The 24163-nt window shown below is 38.1% G+C and overlaps 1 protein-coding gene across 4 annotated transcripts in view; it reads right to left on the bottom strand.

The window, feature by feature from the left end:
• Nucleotides 1-24163, bottom strand: part of ptprub (protein tyrosine phosphatase receptor type Ub) — a 382270-nt gene that overhangs the window by 190370 nt on the left and 167737 nt on the right. For all 4 annotated transcript variants that reach the window (XM_057833549.1, XM_057833551.1, XM_057833550.1 and 1 more), the window contains exon 3: nt 1740-2011. In XM_057833549.1, coding sequence (XP_057689532.1) covers nt 1740-2011 — 272 coding nt within the window. The remainder of the gene's footprint in view (nt 1-1739; nt 2012-24163) is intronic.

Below are 24163 nucleotides of genomic sequence, written 5' to 3'. Positions count from 1 at the left end.
ATAAAATTACCCATAATATGTTAAGTCCATGACCACATATATCGGTATCAGTTTGATTCCAGCATCGGATTTTTGTATGTAGTTGGACAATAGTCAAAGTCATTATCGGACAGCTCTAACATCCAGTATGTACAATACACATTGTGTTAATTTGGCACAGCAATAAGAAAATTTAAAGTTTATGCAATGAAAATAAAATATTACTATACCTTTGCTAATGTTGTGAACTCACTGAGAAAAAAATGCAAAAATAAATTCAACTTGTGCTTCAGAACAGACAAAACCTTTGAGCGCTCAGTCTAATAGTTTACAAGTTACAACACATTCACCATGACTAATTGTTGTTCCAGCCTTTGAAGACTCGGATTTACAGTACCATCCAGCCTTAAAAGACACTCAGATTTACAGTACCATTCTCCAAGTCGAACCAGCATAGGTGGAGCACATGTAGCTTCTCCGAATCTGCTGACATCCTCCTTAATGCAACTTTATAAGATTTCAAGAGCTCATTGTATCAAGATCTCAACCAAGGTTGATTTTACCACTTTCTATTTATGACTTTGTCGCTTCATCATCTTTGTTGAAAAAGAGAATTACCCTATTTTGACCAATTAACGATTAGAAAGTACTTAGTAAAACTTGTTGTTTTTCAACCATCAGAAAGATACAATGTATCACAAAAATGAGTACATGCCTCGCATTTCTGCAGATATTTAAGTATATCTTTTCATGGGACAACACTGACAAAATGACACTTTGACACAAGGAAAAGTAGTCTGTGTGCAGCTAATATATTAGAGTTAATTTATTTTCCGCTCAAAATAACTCAAAATATAGCCATTAATATCTAAACCCCTGGCAACAAAAGTGAGTACACCCCTTAGAAACTACGTACATCCATAAATGTCCAAATTGAGTACTTCTTGTCATTTTCCCTCCAAAATGTCATGTGACTCGTTACAGGAGTGCTGTCCGCATTGCTGCAGAGATTGAAGAGGTGGGGGGGGGGGGTGTCAGCCTGTTAGTGCTCAGACGATACGCCGCATTCTACATCAAATTGGTGTGCATGGCTGTCACCCCAGGAGGAACCCTCTCCTGAAGAAAGCCCGCCTGTCTCATCAGACCACCATAGGACATGGTTCCAGTTATCCATATGCTTTGTTGACATGTCTTCAGCAATCTGTTTGCGGGCTTTCTTGTGTACCGTCTTCAGAAGAGACTTCCTCCTGGGGTGACAGCCATGCACACCAATTTGATGTAGAGTGTGGCGTATGGTCTGAGCACTAACAAGCTGACCCCCTTCCCCCCACCACCTCTTTAATCTCTGCAGCAATACTGACAGCACTCCTGTAACAAGTCACATGACATTTTGGAGGGAGAATGATAAGCAGTACTCAAGTTGGACATTTAGGGATGTACGTAGTTTCTAAGGGGTGTACTTAATTTTGTTGCCAAAAGGTTTAGATATTAACAGCTATATTTTGAGTTACTTTGAGGGGAAAATAAATTTACTCTATTATATAAGCTGCACACGGACTACTTTTCATTGTGTCAGTGTCATTTTGTCAGTGTTGTCCCATGAAAAGGTATACTTAAATATCTGCAGAAATGTGAGGGGTGTACTCACTTTTGAGTGGGAAAACAAACAAGACCTGACCCTTGAAAGATGAATTGGAGCATTTGACATTTATTAGCATTCAAGAACTATTTCAATGGCACAAGAGCATGATAGGTTTTACCTGATATTCATTTGGCCAGAAGGTGCTGACAGCTAGCTCCATCTGATGCCACTGCTTCCCGTGAGATCCTGATGTGTTCCACACCGGATTGCCCAGCGGACCGCCATTGACACGCACGTATGCCTTCAGGGCCCCTGGACTGTGGCCATCGCGACTGTACAGGAAGTAGCTGAATTGGACGCAGTGTGTGTCGTTTTCACTCAAACTCTGCAGCAAAAGCTGAGCACAATGCCCCGTAGCATGCTGCGAGGAGTTGACTAACATATAGGATCCTGAAATGAGAAGTGAACGAAAATATCATAAGAAAGTGTGTACATTTTCATAACCTTTTTCAACAGCAAAGCAGAACTTTAAAAAACTGAGTGCCAATGTCAAGTGTCCCTGTTATTAAATGATTTTGAATTACATTTTTTTTAAATCACTAAATATAAACTTAAACTAAATGTGTGTATAACTTCAGAGTGATCACCAAAGGATTATCTCTGTGTGTATTTTCAGATACTTTTTTTAACACTTCATGCAAATTATGGAACGTGTTATGTTATTAAAATGCAAATGTAATAAAGTCAAACCCCAAATATTCTGACAAAAAGTCAATAAAACTAAGTGATTTCTCCAAACCTATCAGGAAACAACTAAATGCCTACACAAAAGCATTCTGTGGTAAATTAATTTGATAAAGTATAATAAAATTCCAAACCAGGTCAATTATTCTTGCAATTTTTTTCTGTAAGAGACAAAATACAGAATATAATATTTAAGGGACTATCATTTTCTCCCATATTAACTCATTCACTAGCAAACAAGTATAACTATGTTGTTTATGATGTTCAACATTTCTTTTTGTACATTCTTTGTTCATGTAACCACAAAACACAATATTCTGTGGCTCTGAAAGATGGGGATGGCTTGTGACATGTTGTTTGGTAGTGAATGGGTTAATAATTTCTGTCCATATTTCAATAATTTGTGATTTATATTGACATATTCACGAATACAATTAATATGTTAGAGTAATTAAGTAGTTCTCAAACGCTTAACCTCATTACATGTTCGGCGTTTATTTTCCAAATAAACTTAAAACCACATGAATAAACAAGAGTCTTGTCTCCCTTAAAAAGCTTTTTGAACTGATTTGCAGATAAATGCTGGAAGTTTGTACACGATGCTGCAGAGATTTGTGTTAAGATGTTCTGTGAACGCAGGCACACATATCACAAAGGATTAAATCTGCTTTTAACCATTTTTAGCTGTTCAAATCCACATGGCAAAAAAACATTGAAAGTTGGTCTCATTGAAATCACAGCAATGCGCATAGGCGGTTTTTAGTGGTGGGTTGGGGGGGGGGGGGTGTAAAAAGACATAATAGCTGCTGTTGGTGGAGAAAGACGTTTGTGTGAAATGTAGAAAGAACATGTCTAGTTGTGGATGGGGGGGTTTGCAAGTACAAGAGAAAGCCCGACACCAGGCTCCCTTTATTAAAAATTACATAACCCCCACCCCCTCATTGCCCTCTCCTAGCATCTGTCCTGGCTTCGGTTTCTGTCCGTTAACATGATTAGCACAACAATGCAGGAGACCTTCCTGTGTGCAAGTCTGCTGTTATTGTACTCAGAGGCCTCTCTGTTCTAAGTCACCGAGTGTCCTCGGAAACCACAAAGTCTATACTGGCGCTAGGTTACTGAAAGACTTCAAGTGAATTCTGATAAACACCCTAATGGTAATTAAGACATATAAAACAAAAATTGAAACATTTCGGGACACTAAAAATACTGAGCATTTTCAAAAGTTGAACAAATTGTACAACATGGAATTGGTAAAAGAAAATAATCTTGCTGTGAGGCATCAGTGCTTATCTCTCTTGCCATTAAAGCAAGGATTAAGTGTTTTATTGTTTTAATTATTTTCATTTTGCGAGTAGCTCGAGTGTGCTCCAGTGTCCCACACCACAAAAACAGATACACACACACAAAACTCTTTTCTTTTCATTTAATGCCAGTGAATTTTCTGAAACCATGGACACATCAATTTTACCACAAAATTGACAACGATGCCAAAACTGGGCAGTTTAATAAAACAAGCGTAGGGGTGCTGGAGCCTATTCGACCAAACTTTTGGCAGGAGGCAGGGTACACCCTAAACTGTTCGCTAGCCAATCTCAGGTCACATAGGGACAAACAACCTTTCACACTCACAATCACAACTATGGAGAATTTGGAGTGTTCAATTTGCCTATCATGCATGTTTCTGGGACGTGGGAGGAAGGATACCTAGAGAAAACCCACTTTAGCACAGGGAGGACATGAAAACTCGACAGAGGAAGACCAGAGCCTGGGATTGAACCCTTAATCTAAGAACTATGAGTTGGACGTTCTAACAACTCACCTACTGTGCTACCTGTCGAAAATTTTATAAGAAATACATATGGAACATCACATACATTGGAATGAAAGTATATCTTTTTCACAATCCCTAGGTGCCAGTAAATATCTATACAATTTGAAATACAATGGTACGTCTACATACAAAGTTAATTCGTTCCAGGAACTTGTTTGTAAGTCTAAATGGTCATATGTCGAGCAGGATTTTTCCATAAGAATAGATTATAATTCTATGAATTCGTTCCACAGCCCAAAAACCTACACTAAATCCCTAGTAAATACTGCTGGTACTATTACAAATGGCAATTACACAAAGCAAAACAAATAAATTATAAATAAAAATCGAAATCATAATACAGTGGTACCTCTACATACAAACAGTGTTGTCACGGATTACTTAAAAAAGTAATTTAATTACTGATTACTGATTACACCTAAAAAAGTAATGTAGTTACTTTACTGATTACTTTATTATCAAAGTAACTAAGTTACTTTAAAAGTAACTTATCAGTTACTTTTTACCATTTTTTTCCCTTTTGCTGCCTCAACATAAAAATAACGGAAAAATGTCATCGCGTTTAATTGAGTTTTTCACATAAGGCTTAATCTTTGAGTTAGCAGGGGTTTAATTAGTCGACCACCATTGACTCGCCCTTGTTTAGCCATTCTGGAGCCCTAAAACTAACAACTAACTGACAAACTGCACAAAATTTGTTGAAATCAACTCCAACGACTAATTAAACCCCCGCTGACTCCAAGATAAAGCCTAATGTAAAAAATTCGGAACTTCCCTTTTGAAATATAGACCTACCCGTTAAAATGTTGTTTCTAAAAGTTGTAAAGCAATAAAACAAACAACAAAAATTAATGAAATGAACAAAAATCCTACAACGTAAAGTTTTCATAATGGGTCAAAATCATTTTTCGAACAGATCACGTGACTTGCACCTTGGAGACTATCCTTTGCTTTGCTTAGCCAAACTACACCAGAGGAGGCACAATGGATATTTAGAATTTCTTTAAACCTAAGCTTTCAAACGCTGCCAACAACAACTTGAACAGTTGATTGAACTCGAACAGTGTCAAGATGCATAAATACATATTATATATACATACAGTATTGGCCAAAAGTTTGGAGACACCTCAAAGGTGGATACTTTGAAGAATGTAGAAAACAAAACCTGTTTTCAGTTATTTCACCTTTTTTTTTTTTGCCATTCCACATGTTCGTTCATAGTTTTGATGTCTTCAGTGAGAATATATAATAGTAGTGAAAATATATAAAACGCAAAATGTGTGTCCAAACTTTTGACTTTCGTTTCAGTCTTCAACATGCTTCTCCCCCCAGTCCCATAAATGTAAAACTGCCTATGATTACAAACTCTAACTATAAAATGTACATAATTACACATATTATAAAGGCTGGTTACAAACTGTAGAAGAGCTGGCTGTCTCGTTACCTGTCGGCTTTTTTTTTCGCGACGTGTTGTGCTGTAATTCCAAGTGCGTCCTTGTTGAATTGGATGTCGAGTATATAGCGGTCGACAGTCTTTCTGAGCCAGCGCAGAGTTTGCAACGCAAGGAGATAGTTTTGTCATCTTTACTGGTCGGATATGTGAAGTAATGGCTGTATCTCCAGTGAGCAAATGCAGCCGTTTGTTGTATCTCTTAGGCTCCTTTACTGTTAGCATCCTGATAGCTAGCAGGCTATGTTGTTGACCGCCGTGGCAGACGACGCACGCACAGGCAGCATGGTAGTACACGTGACCCGTTTTTCCCCCCCTGATGAGAAAACGTGAGATGTGATGTCACTCCCAAACGCAAGAGCAGTATTTTCTTTTCAAATGCTCTACGTACCTGACTACAATATTCTTCATTCTACATACAGTATGAGGCAACAACAAAATAGTAACGCACAGGCACCGAGGAAACTAACTTTAATCAGATTACTGGCCTGGAAAAATGAACGCGTTAGATTGCTCGTTACTGAAAGAAAGTAATCAGATTACAGCTGACAACACTGCATACAAAGTTAATTAGTTCCAAGACATTGTTTGTAAGTCGAAATGTTTGTATGTCGAGCAGGATTTATAATTCCATTAATTCGTTCCACAGCCCAAAAACCTACATTAAATCTGTTAAAAATGCCAGGTTGTTTGCATGTTACGTGTTTTGCATTCCCCTGGTGGCGATTTGCAATTTGTTGTTTTTATGATCAGACATATTTTGGCCACCTAAAGAAAGCTAAGACCTACATTCTCATAGAAAGAAAATAAAAAGGCAACGCATTGATGAAGAGAAAGTTTTGAGAAAGTTTTGGTCTAATTAATTCAGGACTGGCATCATTATTGTTCTAAAAGAACTATCTGCAGTGGTATCCATTCTTCTAGTCACACCAGCTCAGTGCTTTTTTACAAAATCCTTAATAAATACTGCTGTTACTATTGCAAAAAGCAATTACAAGAGCAACACAAATACATTGTGTATTTTGCGTCGTGTAACTGAACGCACTGCGGGGCTGAGGGCAGAGTGAGAGAGTGCAGTTGACTTTCTCTTTTCACGTCTTGTTGTTGCTATCAGTTGGCGACGCATGTTTTGTTGCACAAGTTCTGAATTAAATGATTAAAAACCTGACGTAGTTGGTGATCTCTTTGGTGATGGTACCAGAATAATAATTGTCACTTTAACGTATAAAGACTGGCGAACAGAGGTCGTCTGAGTATTGTCAAGCAGTTCAAGGACGTGCACCCATCCATCCATTATCTTCCGCTTAGTCCGGGGTCGGGTCGCGGGAGCAGCAGCTTTAGCAGGGAAGCCCAGACTTCCCTCTCCCCAGCCACTTCAGCCAGCTCCTCCAGCGGGATTCCAAGGCGTTCTCAGGCCGGACGAGCACCCCACGCTCATATTCTTCCATCATTCCATCTTCATTTCAGTGGTAAGCCTCACCTTTTTTTTTTTTTTCTCATCAACTGCTTTAAAGTTCTTGGAACCCATGTCATGTTGATTTCTCTCACAAGAAAATCCGCCGTGTGTCATTCTTGCGGGAAAACAATGAAATTGCGACGCTGTCATGAATCGTTGTATTTGGAGCATTTCGTCAGAAGTAGAAAAAAATGGCGTGTCATATTTTATGTCGGATGTCGAAAAGATTGTGTGTCGAAGCGGTCGTATGTTGAGGTACCACTGTATAATAATAATAATTCCTGTAATAATGTAACGAATCGGGTTCTAAAGTGGCGGATGTCTTTTTCTGTACCTGAACGCACCGCATGACTGATGTGACAGAGAGAGGGAGCTGTGCAGTGAAGAGTTTACATTCGCGTCCAATGTTTTCTAGGGAATTATATAACTCGGTATTATATATCTCGGTCATTACCAGTGTTGTTAATCTTACTTTGAAAAAGTAATTAATTAGAGTTACAAATTACTTCTCCCAAAAAGTAATGAGTTAGTAACTCAGTTACCTTAATGTAAGAGTAATTAGTTACCTGGTAAAGTAACTGGCGTTACTTTTCATGTTTTACACGTTTTTATATGATTCATTCTATAACGTCTTTCAAATCAAATGTGTTTATATTAACTTGATTGAATTGAACTGTTTTTTTTTCCATTCAAAAAAAAAAAAAAAAAAAAACAGGTCACACTATGTGAAGTTCAAAGGGCTTTTGGGACAATAGGCCCTAGTCCAATTCTCTACCCTAAACCTAACTAGACACAGGGGTATTGTGGATATTGCTATAACTAAGTTGTAACCTTTGCTATGTTTGGAAGTCGTTTAATGTTGTGAATCAACCGTTAAAGTTGTTAAAATTGCTCCGGTTATTGCATTAGTTCCCTACTGTCTACTTTCGAGATGTGAAAGTTTTAAAACTGTTTCATCATTTAAAGATAGATTCAAGTCAAGATTTTGCTGGTTTAGGAGTATTTTAGATAAAAAGTTTCTTGGGTTTGCTTGGAAAGTTCGCTATAACAGAGCCTTCCTGAGACGTCTACAGCTTTAATATGGCGGCTGTTTACTAATGCCGGCGAGTCTGTCATTTCGCATCTAGTTCTATATAGCTACATGTGATATCTAACGTGGCATCATGTGGGTGTAGTTTGTAGGTGGTTGGCTGCAGTCAGGTATTATTGGAGCCACCTAGCATCCCGTTTGCAACGGCGTCACAACTCCCTTACCCTCCTCCCTTCTCCCGCTCTGCTTTCTCAGTTTCTCTCAGACATTTCTCGCGTCATTCAACTAACGTGGTAACGCATAGTAACGCACGCCTTTACATCCTCAGTAACTGTAATGGTGTTGAAAAGATGAAAAAATTAATTAAATTACTCACTACTGAGAAGAAGAAAAAAAAACGCCGTTACAGTATACTCTAATGCCGTTACTAACAACACTGGTCATGACATCATTTTAGGTCGGCATCAGCAACAAAATAAACCACACATTTCCAAAGATCGACGATGGACTGTCTCTTCGGCTTCCTCGGCTCTATGATCCAGTAGCAATTTAATTTCGTTATGTTCCCAGTTTAATTTTGCTATTTCCAGTTTACCAAGTTCATAATTGCAATGTTTGTTTACCGCTTTTCGCCTTGCGAAGAAAGAGGAAATGACAATCGACCCACCATGATATTTACGTCATCAGCTTTCATGCTGTGACCGGGTAATTAAACGCCTGCTTTCACACATGCCACGTCCTGGTTAAGTCCCGGACATTATACTAGGACTCGACCCGGTAAAAGCCAGTGTCATCACCGTGTCAGTCGACCCAGGAAATTGTTTTCAGACGTAAGGGCTACCCGTTTAAATCCCGGGATTTAAAGGGAGTTCACTGTATGTCTGAAAGGTGATTTAGTCCTCATTAACAACAATTTAAAAAATAGTTCACATATATCCTGGACTCACATCCTTCAAAAAGGAATAAAAAAGGTCAAGCTTTATCGACCCCCCCACTCAAATTGTGAAGTTGCACAAGGCTATCATCAATAATAATAACGATAAAATCAATTATAATGCAGATAATAACAAAAACAAGAAAATATAAACAGCATTTAATCGATATTATACATCGAGAAACAACTTCTCAATTTAGAGATACACAACCCTAACCTACAGTAAATGTGTCATGTTCTTGAATCCATGTTAAGAAATTTACTTTGTATTCAAAACTGTGTTGGTGACACTGTCCTCTCCAAATAATACTCTTAGAAAATTGCCTATGCAATGCCTAGAGTGAAATGAACTTCACGCCCTTGGTTTTAAGCACTTGTTGTGAGCAAAGTACTGAACTTGCTGGTCTATGGTTCTTCACTAGTACCAACTAGCTTCTAGGAAACAACTAATTATCCATTGAGGTGCACAAGACAAACATCTACTTTATGTTTAGCTCAATGGGATTGAAATTCACAACCCATCACCTCCAAGCTGTAAAGAAAGTTAAACAGGAGACCACAGACAAGTAGGGATGGTCGTTATCTTGAGGCTACAGTACTTATTTTACTGCAAAGCCCAATTGCCCTGCAGCCCACTGTCAACAGTCCCTGATTTGTGTCTTGTCCTGGGCTGGGGATCACTGCACTCACATACTGCTCTGCTTAATTAGATCTTTCACAATCCCGTCTCCTATCGTGCATCCTGCAGGCTCACAAGGGACTCATAAAATCATAGCAAGGGCTGAAGTGGTAAAGCTGCACTGTCCTCACTGGTTGTTGAACCCTTTTTCATAATATAGTACTTGTACAGAACCAAGATGCTATAATACCTGTGCATGCGACGTGCGGTTATCTATAAAACATTGGAATGCATGAGCCAGCCACTAACAGGTTCAACATGAATATGTCATATGTCATGGGATATTTTAATTAGTTTCCCTGTAAGATTGCATGTGAGGTTTGACATGTCCATGAATTAAACATTAAGATGAATTAAAGGATTCCGGTACATTTGCTATAATTCTTATATAGTGTGATATTGTCCAGGGTAGCTGACTCAGTATGAACAATGCATTACGTATCACAGGCTTGTTGAAGCAATAAGATGCTTGTATATGCAGGAGTAATCGGGCCAGAAAGAAAAAGAGTGCTAATTGTACTCAAACCATTTCAATTCAGAGTTATCAGTTCATTCTCATTTCACGTCAGTTTTATTAATAGAGCGCGTTGTTGTAAAATGTACAGTATGTCCAGTATTTTGGTATAACCTTGCTTATGAAAGGAATAGTCAAGCACTTTTCAGCAGCAGGTAACCTGGTAGTATTTGAACTCTTCCTGCATACAACCTATTGTAGCCTTTTATGGTTCTAAAAAGGGAAACAGTTCAATTGCTGCATAAGAAGCCACAAAAGCCTACACCGGCTCACAACAAGGTCTGTGTTCAAGTTCGGATGCATCGCACTGTGTATGCCAAGCCTTAGATGAGCAAATACATACTCATAGGGATGAATGTGTGCCATGACTTATCAACCTGTTATCTGGATAGAAAATAAATTAGTAATACACTTGTGATTTCAATTAAGACACTTTAAAGATATGCATGTTTTTATATTTGTTTCTGAACTAGCCCAAATTTATTATGGGACATTACCAAGACCTGCATTTCTCAGCAGCTGTTACTGTACATTTCAGAAGTTTTACATAGAGACATAAGAAAAGCTTATTAAAGGGAGACTGGATTTAGCAAGGTCCCTCACTCACAGTGGGAAAGGATGGTTTACATCAGAACACAATGTCCAAAGAAAAGTTTTTCAGCACAATGCGTGACCTTCACTGCCAAAAGACAAAGTGATTGCAGAACACCGGTAGCACAGAAATGACAAGGAAAGAAGGCTTTGAAAATGAAACATCAGGTAAAATATCAAGCTGAGGTAAAAGAACAAGTTGCACAGTTGTTGCAAAGTATACAAACTATTGGGTTCTAGTAGAAGGAATATATGAGATACTGTAAATACATACACATATATACATACACACACACATACATATATATATATATATATTAGGGCTGTCAAACGATTAAAAATTTTAATCGAGTTAATCACAGCTTAAAAATGAATTAATCGTAATTAATCGCAATTCAAACCATCTCTAAAATACGCCATATTTTTCTGTAAAATATTGTTGGAATGGAAAGATAAGACACAAGGCGGATATATACATACAACATACTGTACATAAGTACTGTATTTGTTTATTGTAACAATAAATCCACAAATGGCATTATTAACATTCTTTCTGTTAAAGTGATCCACGGATAGAAAGACTTGTAGTTCTTAAAAGATAAATGTTATAGTTACAAGTTATAGTAATTTTATATTAAAACCCCTCTTCATGTTTTTGTTTTAATAAAATTGTAAAACTTTCAATCAAAAGTAGAGTTAATATGATAATAATAAGAAGAATAAAAATAACAATAATAAGAATAGAGTGACCAAAGTCTGAGTAAGTTTTACGTTTATTTTGCATAGCTCTTTTGAAATGGAATGCCAGTTCATTTTGCATTGTTGTGACTAAAGTGCTTTTCTTTTTGTGAACATTATTTTTTTTTTTTGAGAGAGATAGGAATATTATTTTTGTTGTGCTTTCACTAAACGATACTTATGTTTGTTGTGAAGGAGTTGCCGAAGCTTATGCCAATAAACGGTGCGGTCCAAAGAACGCCTGTGTCCACTCGCCTTTATAAAATATATATCTCTGTACATATCTTACCCAAAATACAACAAGAGACACATAATTGCCACTAAAAGAAAGAAAACTTACCGAAATATGTGAGGAGCACAAATAGCAATTTGCATTGCATTGTGCATACAGCATAAACATCTCACAACTAATAATTCTCCCACGTTTAGAAGAAATAACATTAGTATGGAACAGCGCTGCCCCCAAGCGGCCGATGGCATTCTCTTCACTCTTAATGTCCATAAATGGCCTCATTGTAATCTGTTTGAGGCAATGTGCGAGCGGGTCATTCAGTGCATGCGTTAATTGCGTCAAATATTTAAACGTGATTAATAGCCCGAATATATATATATACACACACACACATATATACACACACACACACACATATATATTATATATATATATACACATATATACACACATATATATTATATACACATATATACATTAGGGCTTTCAAAATTATCGTGTTAACGGGCGGTAATTAATTTTTTAAAATTAATCACGCTAAAATATTTGACGCAATTAACGCACATGCCCCGCTCACTAACATTTATCTTTTAAGAACTACAAGTCTTTCTATCCATGGATCGCTTTAACAGAATTTTAATGGTGTTAATGCCATCTTGTTGATTTATTGTTATAATAAACAAATACAGTACTTATGTACCATATGTTGAATGTATATATCCATCTTGTGTCTTATCTTTCCATTCCAACAATAATTTACAGAAAAATATGGCATATTTTATAGATGGTTTGAATTGCGATTAATTACGATTAATTAATTTTTAAGCTGTATATATATAATTACAGTGCCTTGCAAAAGTATTCGGCCCCCTTGAACCTTGCAACCTTTCGCCACATTTCAGGCTTCAAACATAAAGATATAAAATTTTAATTTTTTGTCAAGAATCAACAACAAGTGGGACACAATCGTGAAGTGGAACAAAATTTATTGGATAATTGAAACTTTTTTAACAAATAAAAAACTGAAAAGTGGGGCGTGCAATATTATTCGGCCCCCTTGCGTTAATACTTTGTAGCGCCACCTTTTGCTCCAATTACAGCTGCAAGTCGCTTGGGGTATGTTTCTATCAGTTTTGCACATCGAGAGACTGACATTCTTGCCCATTCTTCCTTGCAAAACAGCTCGAGCTCAGTGAGGTTGGATGGAGAGTGTTTGTGAACAGCAGTCTTCAGCTCTTTCCACAGATTCTCGATTGGATTCAGGTCTGGACTTTGACTTGGCCATTCTAACACCTGGATACGTTTATTTTTGAACCATTCCATTGTAGATTTGGCTTTAGGTTTTGGATCATTGTCCTGTTGGAAGATAAATCTCCGTCCCAGTCTCAGGTCTTGTGCAGATACCAACAGGTTTTCTTCCAGAATGTTCCTGTATTTGGCTGCATCCATCTTCCCGTCAATTTTAACCATCTTCCCTGTCCCTGCTGAAGAAAAGCAGGCCCAAACCATGATGCTGCCACCACCATGTTTGACAGTGGGGATGGTGTGTTCAGGGTGATGAGCTGTGTTGCTTTTACGCCAAACATATCGTTTTGCATTGTGGCCAAAAAGTGCTGACCAGAGCACCTTCTTCCACATGTTTGGTGTGTCTCCCAGGTGGCTTGTGGCAAACTTTAAACGAGACTTTTTATGGATATCTTTGAGAAATGGCTTTCTTCTTGCCACTCTTCCATAAAGGCCAGATTTGTGCAGTGTACGACTCATTGTTGTCCTATGGACAGACTCTCCCACCTCAGCTGTAGATCTCTGCAGTTCATCCAGAGTGATCATGGGCCTCTTGGCTGCATCTCTGATCAGTTTTCTCCTTGTTTGAGAAGAAAGTTTGGAAGGATGGCCGGGTCTTGGTAGATTTGCAGTGGTCTGATGCTCCTTCCATTTCAATATGATGGCTTGCACAGTGCTCCTTGAGATGTTTAAAGCTTGGGAAATCTTTTTGTATCCAAATCCGGCTTTAAACTTCTCCACAGCAGTATCTCGGACCTGCCTGGTGCGGTCCTTGGTTTTCATAATGCTCTCTGCACTTTAAACAGAACCCTGAGACTATCACAGAGCAGGTGCATTTATACGGAGACTTGATTACACACAGGTGGATTCTATTTATCATCATCGGTCATTTAGGACAACATTGGATCATTCAGAGATCCTCACTGAACTTCTGGAGTGAGTTTGCTGCACTGAAAGTAAAGGGGCCGGATAATATTGCACGCCCCACTTTTCAGTTTTTTATTTGTTAAAAAAGTTTAAATTTTCCAATAAATGTTGTTCCACTTCACGATTGTGTCCCACTTGTTGTTGATTCTTGACAAAAAAATTAAATTTCATATCTTTATGTTTGAAGCCTGAAATGTGGCGAAAGGTTGCAAGATTCAAGGGGGCCGAATACTTTTGCAAGGCACTGTAACTTGACTAAAAATTGTAATCGTTTGACAGCCCTAATATACATACATACATACTATATATATATATATATATATATATATATATATATATATATATATATATATATATATATATATACATATATACACCAGTACATACGTATACACATATATACACTGTATAAACATATATATGGCGGAAACACTCAGGTGACTTGAAGTTCCGCTCTGAGACCCCCAATTTGGCCAAATTTCAAAATTCTCCGATATGCACGTGTGATAATATGGGGGAGAAAATTTTGGAACAGGAGGGCATTTAAAAAAAAAAAAAAAAATTAAACAGCAAAACCCTAACTGGAGGTGAGAGCACACAAGAGCATAATTATAGATGCCATGATTTTAACGAGATATTATCGGACACTTATCACTTTTCGATCCAAAAACTCCATGTAGCATGTATCACCGAGTGTGAAGACACAGCTGTGAATGGCCACAGGTAGATTTTTGGGGAATTTAATGGGTGAAACATGGTCATATAACAAGGGTCGCGATGCAGAAAATCGTAAACATCAAGGAGTAATCGAATTTTCATTTTCATATATTTACCCTTTAAACCCCCCCATTTTTTTTCTTTGGATCGATTATTCATCATCTAAAATATTGGGGAAAATGCGACAGCAACAAAAAAAAATACAATTAAGCGATAGTTATGAGGTAGATATTCGTGACTTTTTTACAGACACCGATTTTTTCATTGTGATGTAATTTGTTTAAAAGTTTAAAATATGCGAGTGAATAATTTTTTTAAGTCTTTTTTTTTTAAGCTAAATATTAGACATCAATTAATAATTCTAAGCTAAAAATGACAGACATTTTGAATAATATATATATTAATTACCTTCGTTTTATGGCTGGGTTGAAACAAAAGCGGTTGCGCGACGTCTGTAAACGGGGGTTTCCAGGGTAAAACGGACAAATTAAAAATAGTTCGGGGGCTTATTGCGCCATGAATCTGCTATGGCAGCATATAGACATATTGTTCTATCAAACACAACAGTTCTTTTGGCTTAAAATACAGCAGTGTATTTCAAAGAGGGGTGCAAGAGAAGAAACTGCTTTTTCAGCCTTGTCTGTGTTTTCCGCCATATACTTATATATATAATATAGAAGATGGATGGACGGATAGACAGACGGACAATATCAAGCTGATTTTCTTTTCTGTAGATGCAACATTTATTCATTAAGATGGTGCCACTTTGAGTGGGTTAACAAATTAATTGTGTCTCCAGACTCGAAAGAGGAGAGGGTAGAGGTGCTGTGTTGACCAGATGGGCTGAGTATCAATACTTTTTCATGCAAATATCATACAGTATATGGATACAACTTTTCCGTATGGATGGATGGATGGATGGATGGATGGACGGACGGACGGACGGATGGACGGACGGACGTAAGAGCTTACTTGCTACTCCATGTTCCATTTTTAATCCACCCAGTGTGCTGTATTTGTGCTTGAGTAATTTAGGTCATCAAGTAATTCAAAGCTAAAAAACAAACATTTTAAAAAGTGAGACTGAAATTGAATTTTAGTCAGGTTCGAATAACCAAATTTTCGGTATATCTCTTAACAAAAACAGTTTTCTACACCAAAAGCTTCGACGGGTTATTTGGAAAGTCTTTCATTTTTACTTTGAAAACTGAAACTCTTATGTGGATGCCAAATGGACATTTCTTCATGCGTAATCTGAGACAGTATTTCCTTTATGAAAACCACAATTTGTGGCCTGTGTGTGTGCCCAAGGTCAAAAAGGTTTCGGGTGTGATCATCACCACAATGATGGCTTCTGTTAATGTTCATCCACTTTGCTTTGAGTAAATGTTTTACTTCCTTGTTACCTCATATACGTATCATCGCTCAACCAGAGGCCTATTAATTGACTTGCAACTTTCAGGTACAATGTGAGAAAGTGATCTGTAAGCTTTCAGGAAACATGTTTAACTTGTTATACTGTATTTAGCTTACTACATGTTTTTGTGAGCTGGGAGGAACATCATTACATATGTCTGAACACAAATCTCCTTACTACAGAAGCAGGAGTTATGTGTACGTCTTCCTCACTATGTCAGACCATTAAAATTGTACACGCGCAACATACAGCAATGGCTGTAAAAATAATGATGTAGGTATGTTTCAACTGCTAAATCTGTTTAGTAGCAATGGTTAATGCTGTCATCATATAAAAGATATTGTTAGATGCTGTAAAACATTTTCTATCGCTTTTGGGGGAAAATGTGACATACAACAACAACCGAAAGCAAGAATGTGTTGTTGAGTCCCTAATACAGCACTATTACTGCATGGATATTTGCTAATGAAAATAAAGCAGATAATTTAGCTAGAGGTGCACGATAATTATCGGACCGATAATAGGAATTATGACGTCACCCCCCCATAAATCCAATAATATTATATATTATCGGGCCTTTTAATATTAATTTTGGCACTGTGTCAGTGGATTGGGATGTGTGCGTTTGTTTCCACTTCTGTTTTGCCAGTATGCAAAGTTTTGTTGCTGTTCTAGAGGCCTTATTTTTCCATCACTGAGGGATGAACCTTACTATGGCAATTAGCAAATGTTTGCATTTTACACTGTTATGTTTACAAGTTATCGGGAGGCCTTTTGGTTATTGATAAGCTTGCTGTCCTATAATTGCCAGGTTAAGAAAGTTGTTTCATGGACCAAGACGACAAAAGTCTCCTGTCCTGTTGCACCAAATGTTTTATCTGCTGACAAAGCACAATACCTGGTGGGTTTATGTTTGTTTTAGTTCTGTGCTTAGTGTTGCGGGGAACAAATCGTCAATGATATTGACTGATTGTGATTGACTTTAATTATATTTATTTGAAAAAAATAATATTGGCAATTTATTTGAAGTCAAAACTTTTCTTGTCTTTGTTTTGTTCATTATAATAATGTTCATGTCATCATGAAAATTCTGGTTAGGTCAAAGGCAAATCTATGCTGAATCGACCACTAGTATTTTTGACCTACAGGTGTTCAAAAACTCAGGTGAATATACATTGAAAAATTATATACAGTATATATTATCGATTATCATATCGGTATCGGCCTTAAGGAGCAAGAAGTTATCGATATCGGTTTCAAAAAATGGATATTGTGCACCCCTAAATTTAGCACACATTTGACAAGATATCCAGTCATACATATTGTACAAAATAATATAAGCAGCTATTCCAGATGCAAAATGTCAAAAAAACATTCCTCTGATCCTCCTGTATAACTGGCATTAGTTTTTTAATGGTACGGTATATAAAGAGACATTCATAAACAAACAGCTGAAGTGCTAATTCCTCTACTGTAATGAGCTTAATTTCCAATGTTTTTAAAACAGTTGTTCCTTGAAATGTATGTTATTCATTGAAAACAAAAGCTCATCTAAGTAAACGGCTGCATCTTCATACAATCACTCGCAAGCATTCACAGCATGACTGAGCAAAGCGCAGAGGAATCAGTCACAATGATGCCGTATGTCAAGGGCAAACTAATATCCGTAACAAGATTAGGAATGATCGAGCACATCATAATTCATACAGAGTTCGGCTGGACTACACCCCGGTCACAGGCTAGAGGTGACACTGCTTATAGCCGGTAAAGGATGATGACAAAGCTACATTTGGATAAATTAAAACAAGGTGAGCGAAAGGAAGGACGAACAGGCTGGTAAACCTCTATTTTCCTTCTAATAAAACTTGTGGTGGACCAAAGCTTTGTCCCTTTGACATCCAAGGCCACACAGTTATCTCAAATACAGACTTAAATGGGATTTAGGGCTGTGTTTGACTTCAAGGGGGTGTCCTCGATGATGCTTGCAGTGCCATTACTGTTATAGTGAGCTATGGACCGCTCTCAGCACATCTTCTAATATTATATTCTGAGAAGGTCATGTAGATTTTTGGACTCAATTTTCATGGCTTGGCTGCAGTTCCTTAAACTCTGTTTTTATTCACTGCCACCCGCAATATCTTTTGGCACATAGCCCCTAAATAAGTGCTTGTTTGTTTTATTATTTATTTAGGTGGGGAGTGGGGTGTTAGCCATTGGCTTGCAAAGCAATCTTAAGAGTTGTTAGAAGAGAAGCCCAGGATGGCAAATTGCCTCATTATGTCGTGAAACTGTCACAGCGCATTAAAAGTTTTCAAGAGACAAGTCAGCCATCAACAACATCAATGCTTCATCATAAGACTTTAATTTGCGTAAATAGCTATGTTATTCTTTCAGCTAAAGTGTTCTAGCGTGTCTAATTTCTTGCATAATTCTAGGCAGGTCTGAAGTTGTGTAATAAACATTTATAGATAGGGTGTTCGTCTCCTTCCTGGGAACATCTTTTATAGGGACGAAACAATAATAACAAATTATGCCGCCATAATTGACTTTACTTAATGACGCAATGTCAGTTTTCTTCATTTGAGGCGCACGCTCGCTTAGTATTCAAAGAGTGAGACAGCCGCACATCTGCTTTCTTCAACAACAGTAAGGTTCATTATGGCGGCCATCCTCAGCAGGTTTTGCCACTTTTAACAGCAACACTTGTAAAACCGTGTTTTACAGTATCAAATTAGGGCACTCATTCAACAATTAGCAGGCCCGAGTTTTCATTTTTCTCTTTTCAGACATCTCAAAATCACTACCTGTGTTGCTCCAATACATTACCTTGTACATAATGACATACTGTATAGTATGTAGGGCTATCACAGTTGACTATTTTTACGATTAGTCCACTAATCTTTTTTTTTTTTTTTTTCCCCACAAAAAACATTTTGGAACACTTACATTCTTTATTAAAGTACAAATAAACACAAAATAACAATAATAAATCACAAATAAACAATGAGGTCAAATGATGATAGCATTAACTAGTGCAAAAGAATGGAATGTAAACAGAATCAGAACACTGACTTCGCCTTTCCCAAAAAAAAAAAAAATCTAGCATTAATATTGTAGTATATTATTATATATATTGGTAATATAATAATTATAATAATTATTCATTGCCAATCAGATTTTTCATCAAGGGTGTCATTTTAAAACTGTTCTTAGTGTATAATCTGAATTCTGAAGTATGTGGCATTAACTAAAAAAATCTATATGACGAACATGACATGCTTATACTTTGAAATGTTCACCAGAAGTACATTCACTAGACCAGGGGTCCCCAACGACCGGGCCGCGGACCGGTACCGGTCCGTGGCGCATTTGGTACCGGGCCGCGCAGAAATAATAAATAATTTATTAATGACTGCGTTCTGGCCGATTGACTTTGGCCTGTGCCGCTTAACACACCAATATCCCTGTCTACTCTAGATATACAACTACAGGACTGGAGGTCGTCATAGAAATGCATTGATTGGGCTGTTAGCACTAAATCTCGTTTTGTATATCTATGCGCGCTTGGACTCGATAACAACGTATGACGTAGGTCGTGGCCAATCACATTTCTTCCCCGAAATAATTAGCCCCCACACTAGAATGACTGAATAACAAACATCTTTGGACAGACTTTTTACGGGGAAAAGGGAACCTGACGAGCCAGAAGATTTGCCTACAACCTCGAAGAAAACAAAATTTATGCTACTTCCATATCACTAAAGACCCACGAACTGCGAAGGAGTGAATTCGTGACCCGTATGTGAATAAACCAAGTGATATTAGCATGTCTGTGCAACAGGAATATCAGCTTGTAGAGATCGCAAATCACGGCGACCTTAAACGTACATTTGAGACAACAACTCTACCGAAGTTCTGGATTAAAGTCATTTTGGAATATCTTGACATCGCTACGAGCGCATTGAAAACTGTGCTACAATTTCCAACATCGTGTACTTGTGATGCTAGCTTCTCTCACTCTCCCATCTCGGGACCATCTCGTCTCAACGAAACAAACTCAGGCCTCCCACTGATTCAGCGGGTGAGTTGTATTTTTCCCTCCACTTAACACGACGGGGCTAAAAACAAATGCTATTTTATATTTGCTGTATTTTTCTGGCGCACATTGCCGGTGTTCTGACAAAGTTGGCATGTGCGTAACGTTAAAAAGGACCGCGAATGCAGCGATTCCAAAGTGCACACTACAAACTGTCTTTAAAGAAAGGATTATTAACTTACATTTGCCATGTTAGGTGCACACAACAACTGCACGTAGCCCTCTCACTTAACGACTTCACCGTGTCGTTAAGCATTAATTTACGCCATTTCCGTGTTGCACATGTATGTTTATGATGTAAATAGTTTTTTAGCACCATTGGATAACATTGAGAGTCCACCTGAATATAAAAGAGGGCTTTTTTCACCACCACAAAAGCTTTGGGAGCAAAATTTTATAAGGGTGCAAAATTTGACAGAACACCGGTCCGTGAAAAAAAGACCCAAATCATACTGGTCCGTGGTGCAAAAAAGGTTGGGGACCCCTGCACTAGACCACTAACCATAAGCTTAGCACTCCGCAAAAAAAGCACTTTTCGACATTGCATATGGTGTCAGTATTAGATTTTTTTTTTTTTTTTTAAATACATTTTTTCGTTAGCAAATGCTGTTAATCAGCGATTTTTCATGTTTAAAGTGTCACCTAGTAACCAAACGTTTGTGTTTTGGAGAAGACTGTCAACGTTTTATAGCAGACTAAAGTAGGTTGTCTTTTTCCCCATTAGCCTCAATATAGCAATGCTAACGTTTACAGTGTTTAATATAGATTTGTTTCCTTAATTAAAATAAAGACTTAACCTTCAGACATACAATATAAGTTATTTTTTATGTCTGAAGTTTAAGTCTACGGCGTGTTGATGACCAATAAACATCTGTGAAAGGAACTGGAGTGTCATATGCCTGTCAGGAATTCGGGGCAGGCAGGTTGTGTGGACCCAAATGCAGGGAAAAGTAAGCAGGGAGGCAGACCGGCAGTGCTAAATGATTTAATTAAGGCTAAAAAAAAAAAAAACAACAAAGTATCAACCAATATTGTGGGGATCCAAAAAACACAGAAACAAACAAAACTCAGGTCACTAACAAAAGGCTTGATATAAAAAACTTACGTTGAGGAACATAAGGACTTGGACGGAGAAAACTTGAGAACACTGACGAGCACATGGGCATTGACATAGACTTTGACGGAGACTCTGACATTGACAATGACGCAACAACGAGTGAAAAGAAACTGGGTGCTTATATACTCACATGCAGACAAGAGGTAACGAGACAACGAGGAACAGCTGGAAATCAATGGGTAATCACAGGGGCAAGTCACACTCGGAAAAAAACAACACAAAACCTAACAATGCCAACAAATCGCACGTGTATACGCACTCAAAAATGTATGCACGCACGCGCGCGGCAATAACACGCAGCTGTGAAAATTACTGCCCTCACTTTTATTTACTGTGCAATAAATGGATTTGGTGCATATCGCGACAGGCTTAGCAACTCCAATTAGAAAATGTCATTAGTTAGTTAGATGGCCTTACGATCTGCCAGCTTTTTGTCTCTTTTTTGTCTTTTAAAATTACAACTGGGTGACGGCGCTTTACGTGTTAATTCACGGCCGACGTGGAGCCTGGTATCCAAGCTTGGCATTGAAGAGACGGGACACAACAGTGTACCCTCCTTTGTTTCGCTGAAATAAGTCAATGTTTTGGCCACTCTGGTGCACTTTTTTGGCTTTGTGCCGCTTTCCCCGCTTGAGCTTGACCTTGTTACCTAACAATAAAGTTACCTGCCATGTATAAATTAATAGTATAATAAAACATAAATACACTTACTTGCAAAGCTACTTGTTGAAACGACATAAGCATCCAAAAAATATAATGAATGAATGAGTGTACTGAATTATTTTATTTTTTATGTTTTATTTTTTTTTGGGGGGGGGGGGGTCATAATCAAAGGGTTTCTTTCTTTCTATCTACTTTTCAGACAGCCACAGAAATATTGGGGTACAGGGAGTCAGTCTAGGTTCAGACCGCAGGTCTTAATGCACGAATCAGATTTTTCCCTGTTTTTTTGACTCGAGTGAGGCACTAACTTGACGATCCGAACGTGACAAGTCACATAGAAGTGGACCATTTTAAATCTGATCTGGGTCACCGTCGTATGTGGTTTAAATCCGATCTGGGCCACATTTTTCCAGAATGTAGCGGTGGTCTGAACTGTCAAGTCTCCCAAATCGGGATTCATGCGGCCAGCAAGAGTGGCAGACAGGACGGCAGCGGTGTAGCTGTGCATTAGCTGCTAGCTTGAACCACACAGGAGGCAGGCTTGACTACAGTCATTAAAAAAATATATAATAATGTCTGTAATAATGCCTGATAATGTCTGGTTTTCTCTCTGTGTGCCAAATAAGCAATATTTCAGTATTGCTTACAAGGCCGAGTCATCGCAAACTGGCGCACACACACACACACATAAAGCGTATGTGTGTGCGTCAAGCGTGCACAGCGCTTGCATGCGTTTAATCAATCCTTATAAAATTTGAATATAAGACTAAACGGGGATTATTAATGTCTGTTATTTGTGTCCTCTTATTGTAAATCAAAATATGATTACCCTGGAATGATGTACTGCCAACATGTGTAGTCATTTGTTTTGATGCTTGTGCGGGTCAGTTCGCTCAGCGCGTGTCGAACTGTGAGTTAGTGCGCATGCGTAATACTTGAATGGGCTCAATGGAAAAAGGCAGTCTGAACGGGCATGCCAAAAAAACATGACAAAAAATCATCGGTGTGCATTAAGACCTGTAGTATGAACCTTAGAGACATTTGGGAAAATATAGAGAGATGGAAAAGTTATGTCACCCTATGAAGGAATGATTCCTTCCATTTTTCTGGGGGAAAATATAGTTTGGTTTGTTTTGGTGCAATAAAGGAATTTGTACATGAAAACACACCCACTGTGACATTAGTTGTCATTTTGCCTCGAAATTGCTGAGGGTACCCAGGTTATCCTAAAGTAAAATAAAAGTTTTCAGTCGAGGAGTTAGTTTTGCCCTTGGAGCACCTGCCTGCTCCTCCTCAATGTATTCTGCTTTGTCGCTAGTTCTCAGATGTTGGAGGACGTTTATGTTGATGCCACATAGCTTCAAACAACATCACACAAACTGTCGCTGCAGTTCTGGCAACTAAAATAGTGTCACCATATGACGGTGTTGGCGATCATCCATTTTCAATACTGTTTTGATTGCTTCCCCTCTCTCCTGACTTATCGACTGACAAACAGCTTACTGATTTGCATAAAGATGACAGTTCATGGCAGTAGTAGTAGTTGTTCCTATCAACATAGAATTACTACAGCAATAACTTGAATTTTATGCTTCTCAGGATCACGTATATAATTCATTATATTACTGCATTATTTCCCTCGAGTGGATCAAAATTAAGATTAAAGTTTACAGATGAAGATAAATGTTTGGTGTCAGCATTAGCATTACTAGGACAGCAACTAAAACTTATTTTAATAATTTGTGAATCTCTTTTCTTTTCCCTTGACTCATTTGCTCCCAAAAACGTATAAATACGTTCTATTTTTAATTTTTCCTATGTCCCAAAGACGTATTTATACGTCTTTTACGTTTTGTTTTGTTTTTTTACAAGAGACATCTCTGGGTTCTGAATAAATTTAGCTCCGAAGCACAAAGCTGAAAATCCATTTTAAAGCAATAAAACTGTCCACTGGAGGGCAGTAGCACATTTTTTTAAGACCTGCAACCCAATTAAACGGCAACGAACAGCCGGGGCGCCGGGGGAAAACGACGGAATGGCGTCCAGGATGCCAGGCAGCGGACAACCGAGCAGAACGAACGGGACCACCAGTGCGACGGACGACGCCGTTGAGTCCGTTCTGCTCGCCGAGCAGACCCCGCAGGGACTCCAAAAAAATCCATCTTTATGAGACAGGCGGCAA

The sequence above is a fragment of the Corythoichthys intestinalis genome, chromosome 4 (assembly GCF_030265065.1).
Source record: "Corythoichthys intestinalis isolate RoL2023-P3 chromosome 4, ASM3026506v1, whole genome shotgun sequence".
Taxonomy (NCBI): domain Eukaryota; kingdom Metazoa; phylum Chordata; class Actinopteri; order Syngnathiformes; family Syngnathidae; genus Corythoichthys; species Corythoichthys intestinalis.
This window is presented reverse-complemented; position numbering and strand designations above follow the sequence as displayed.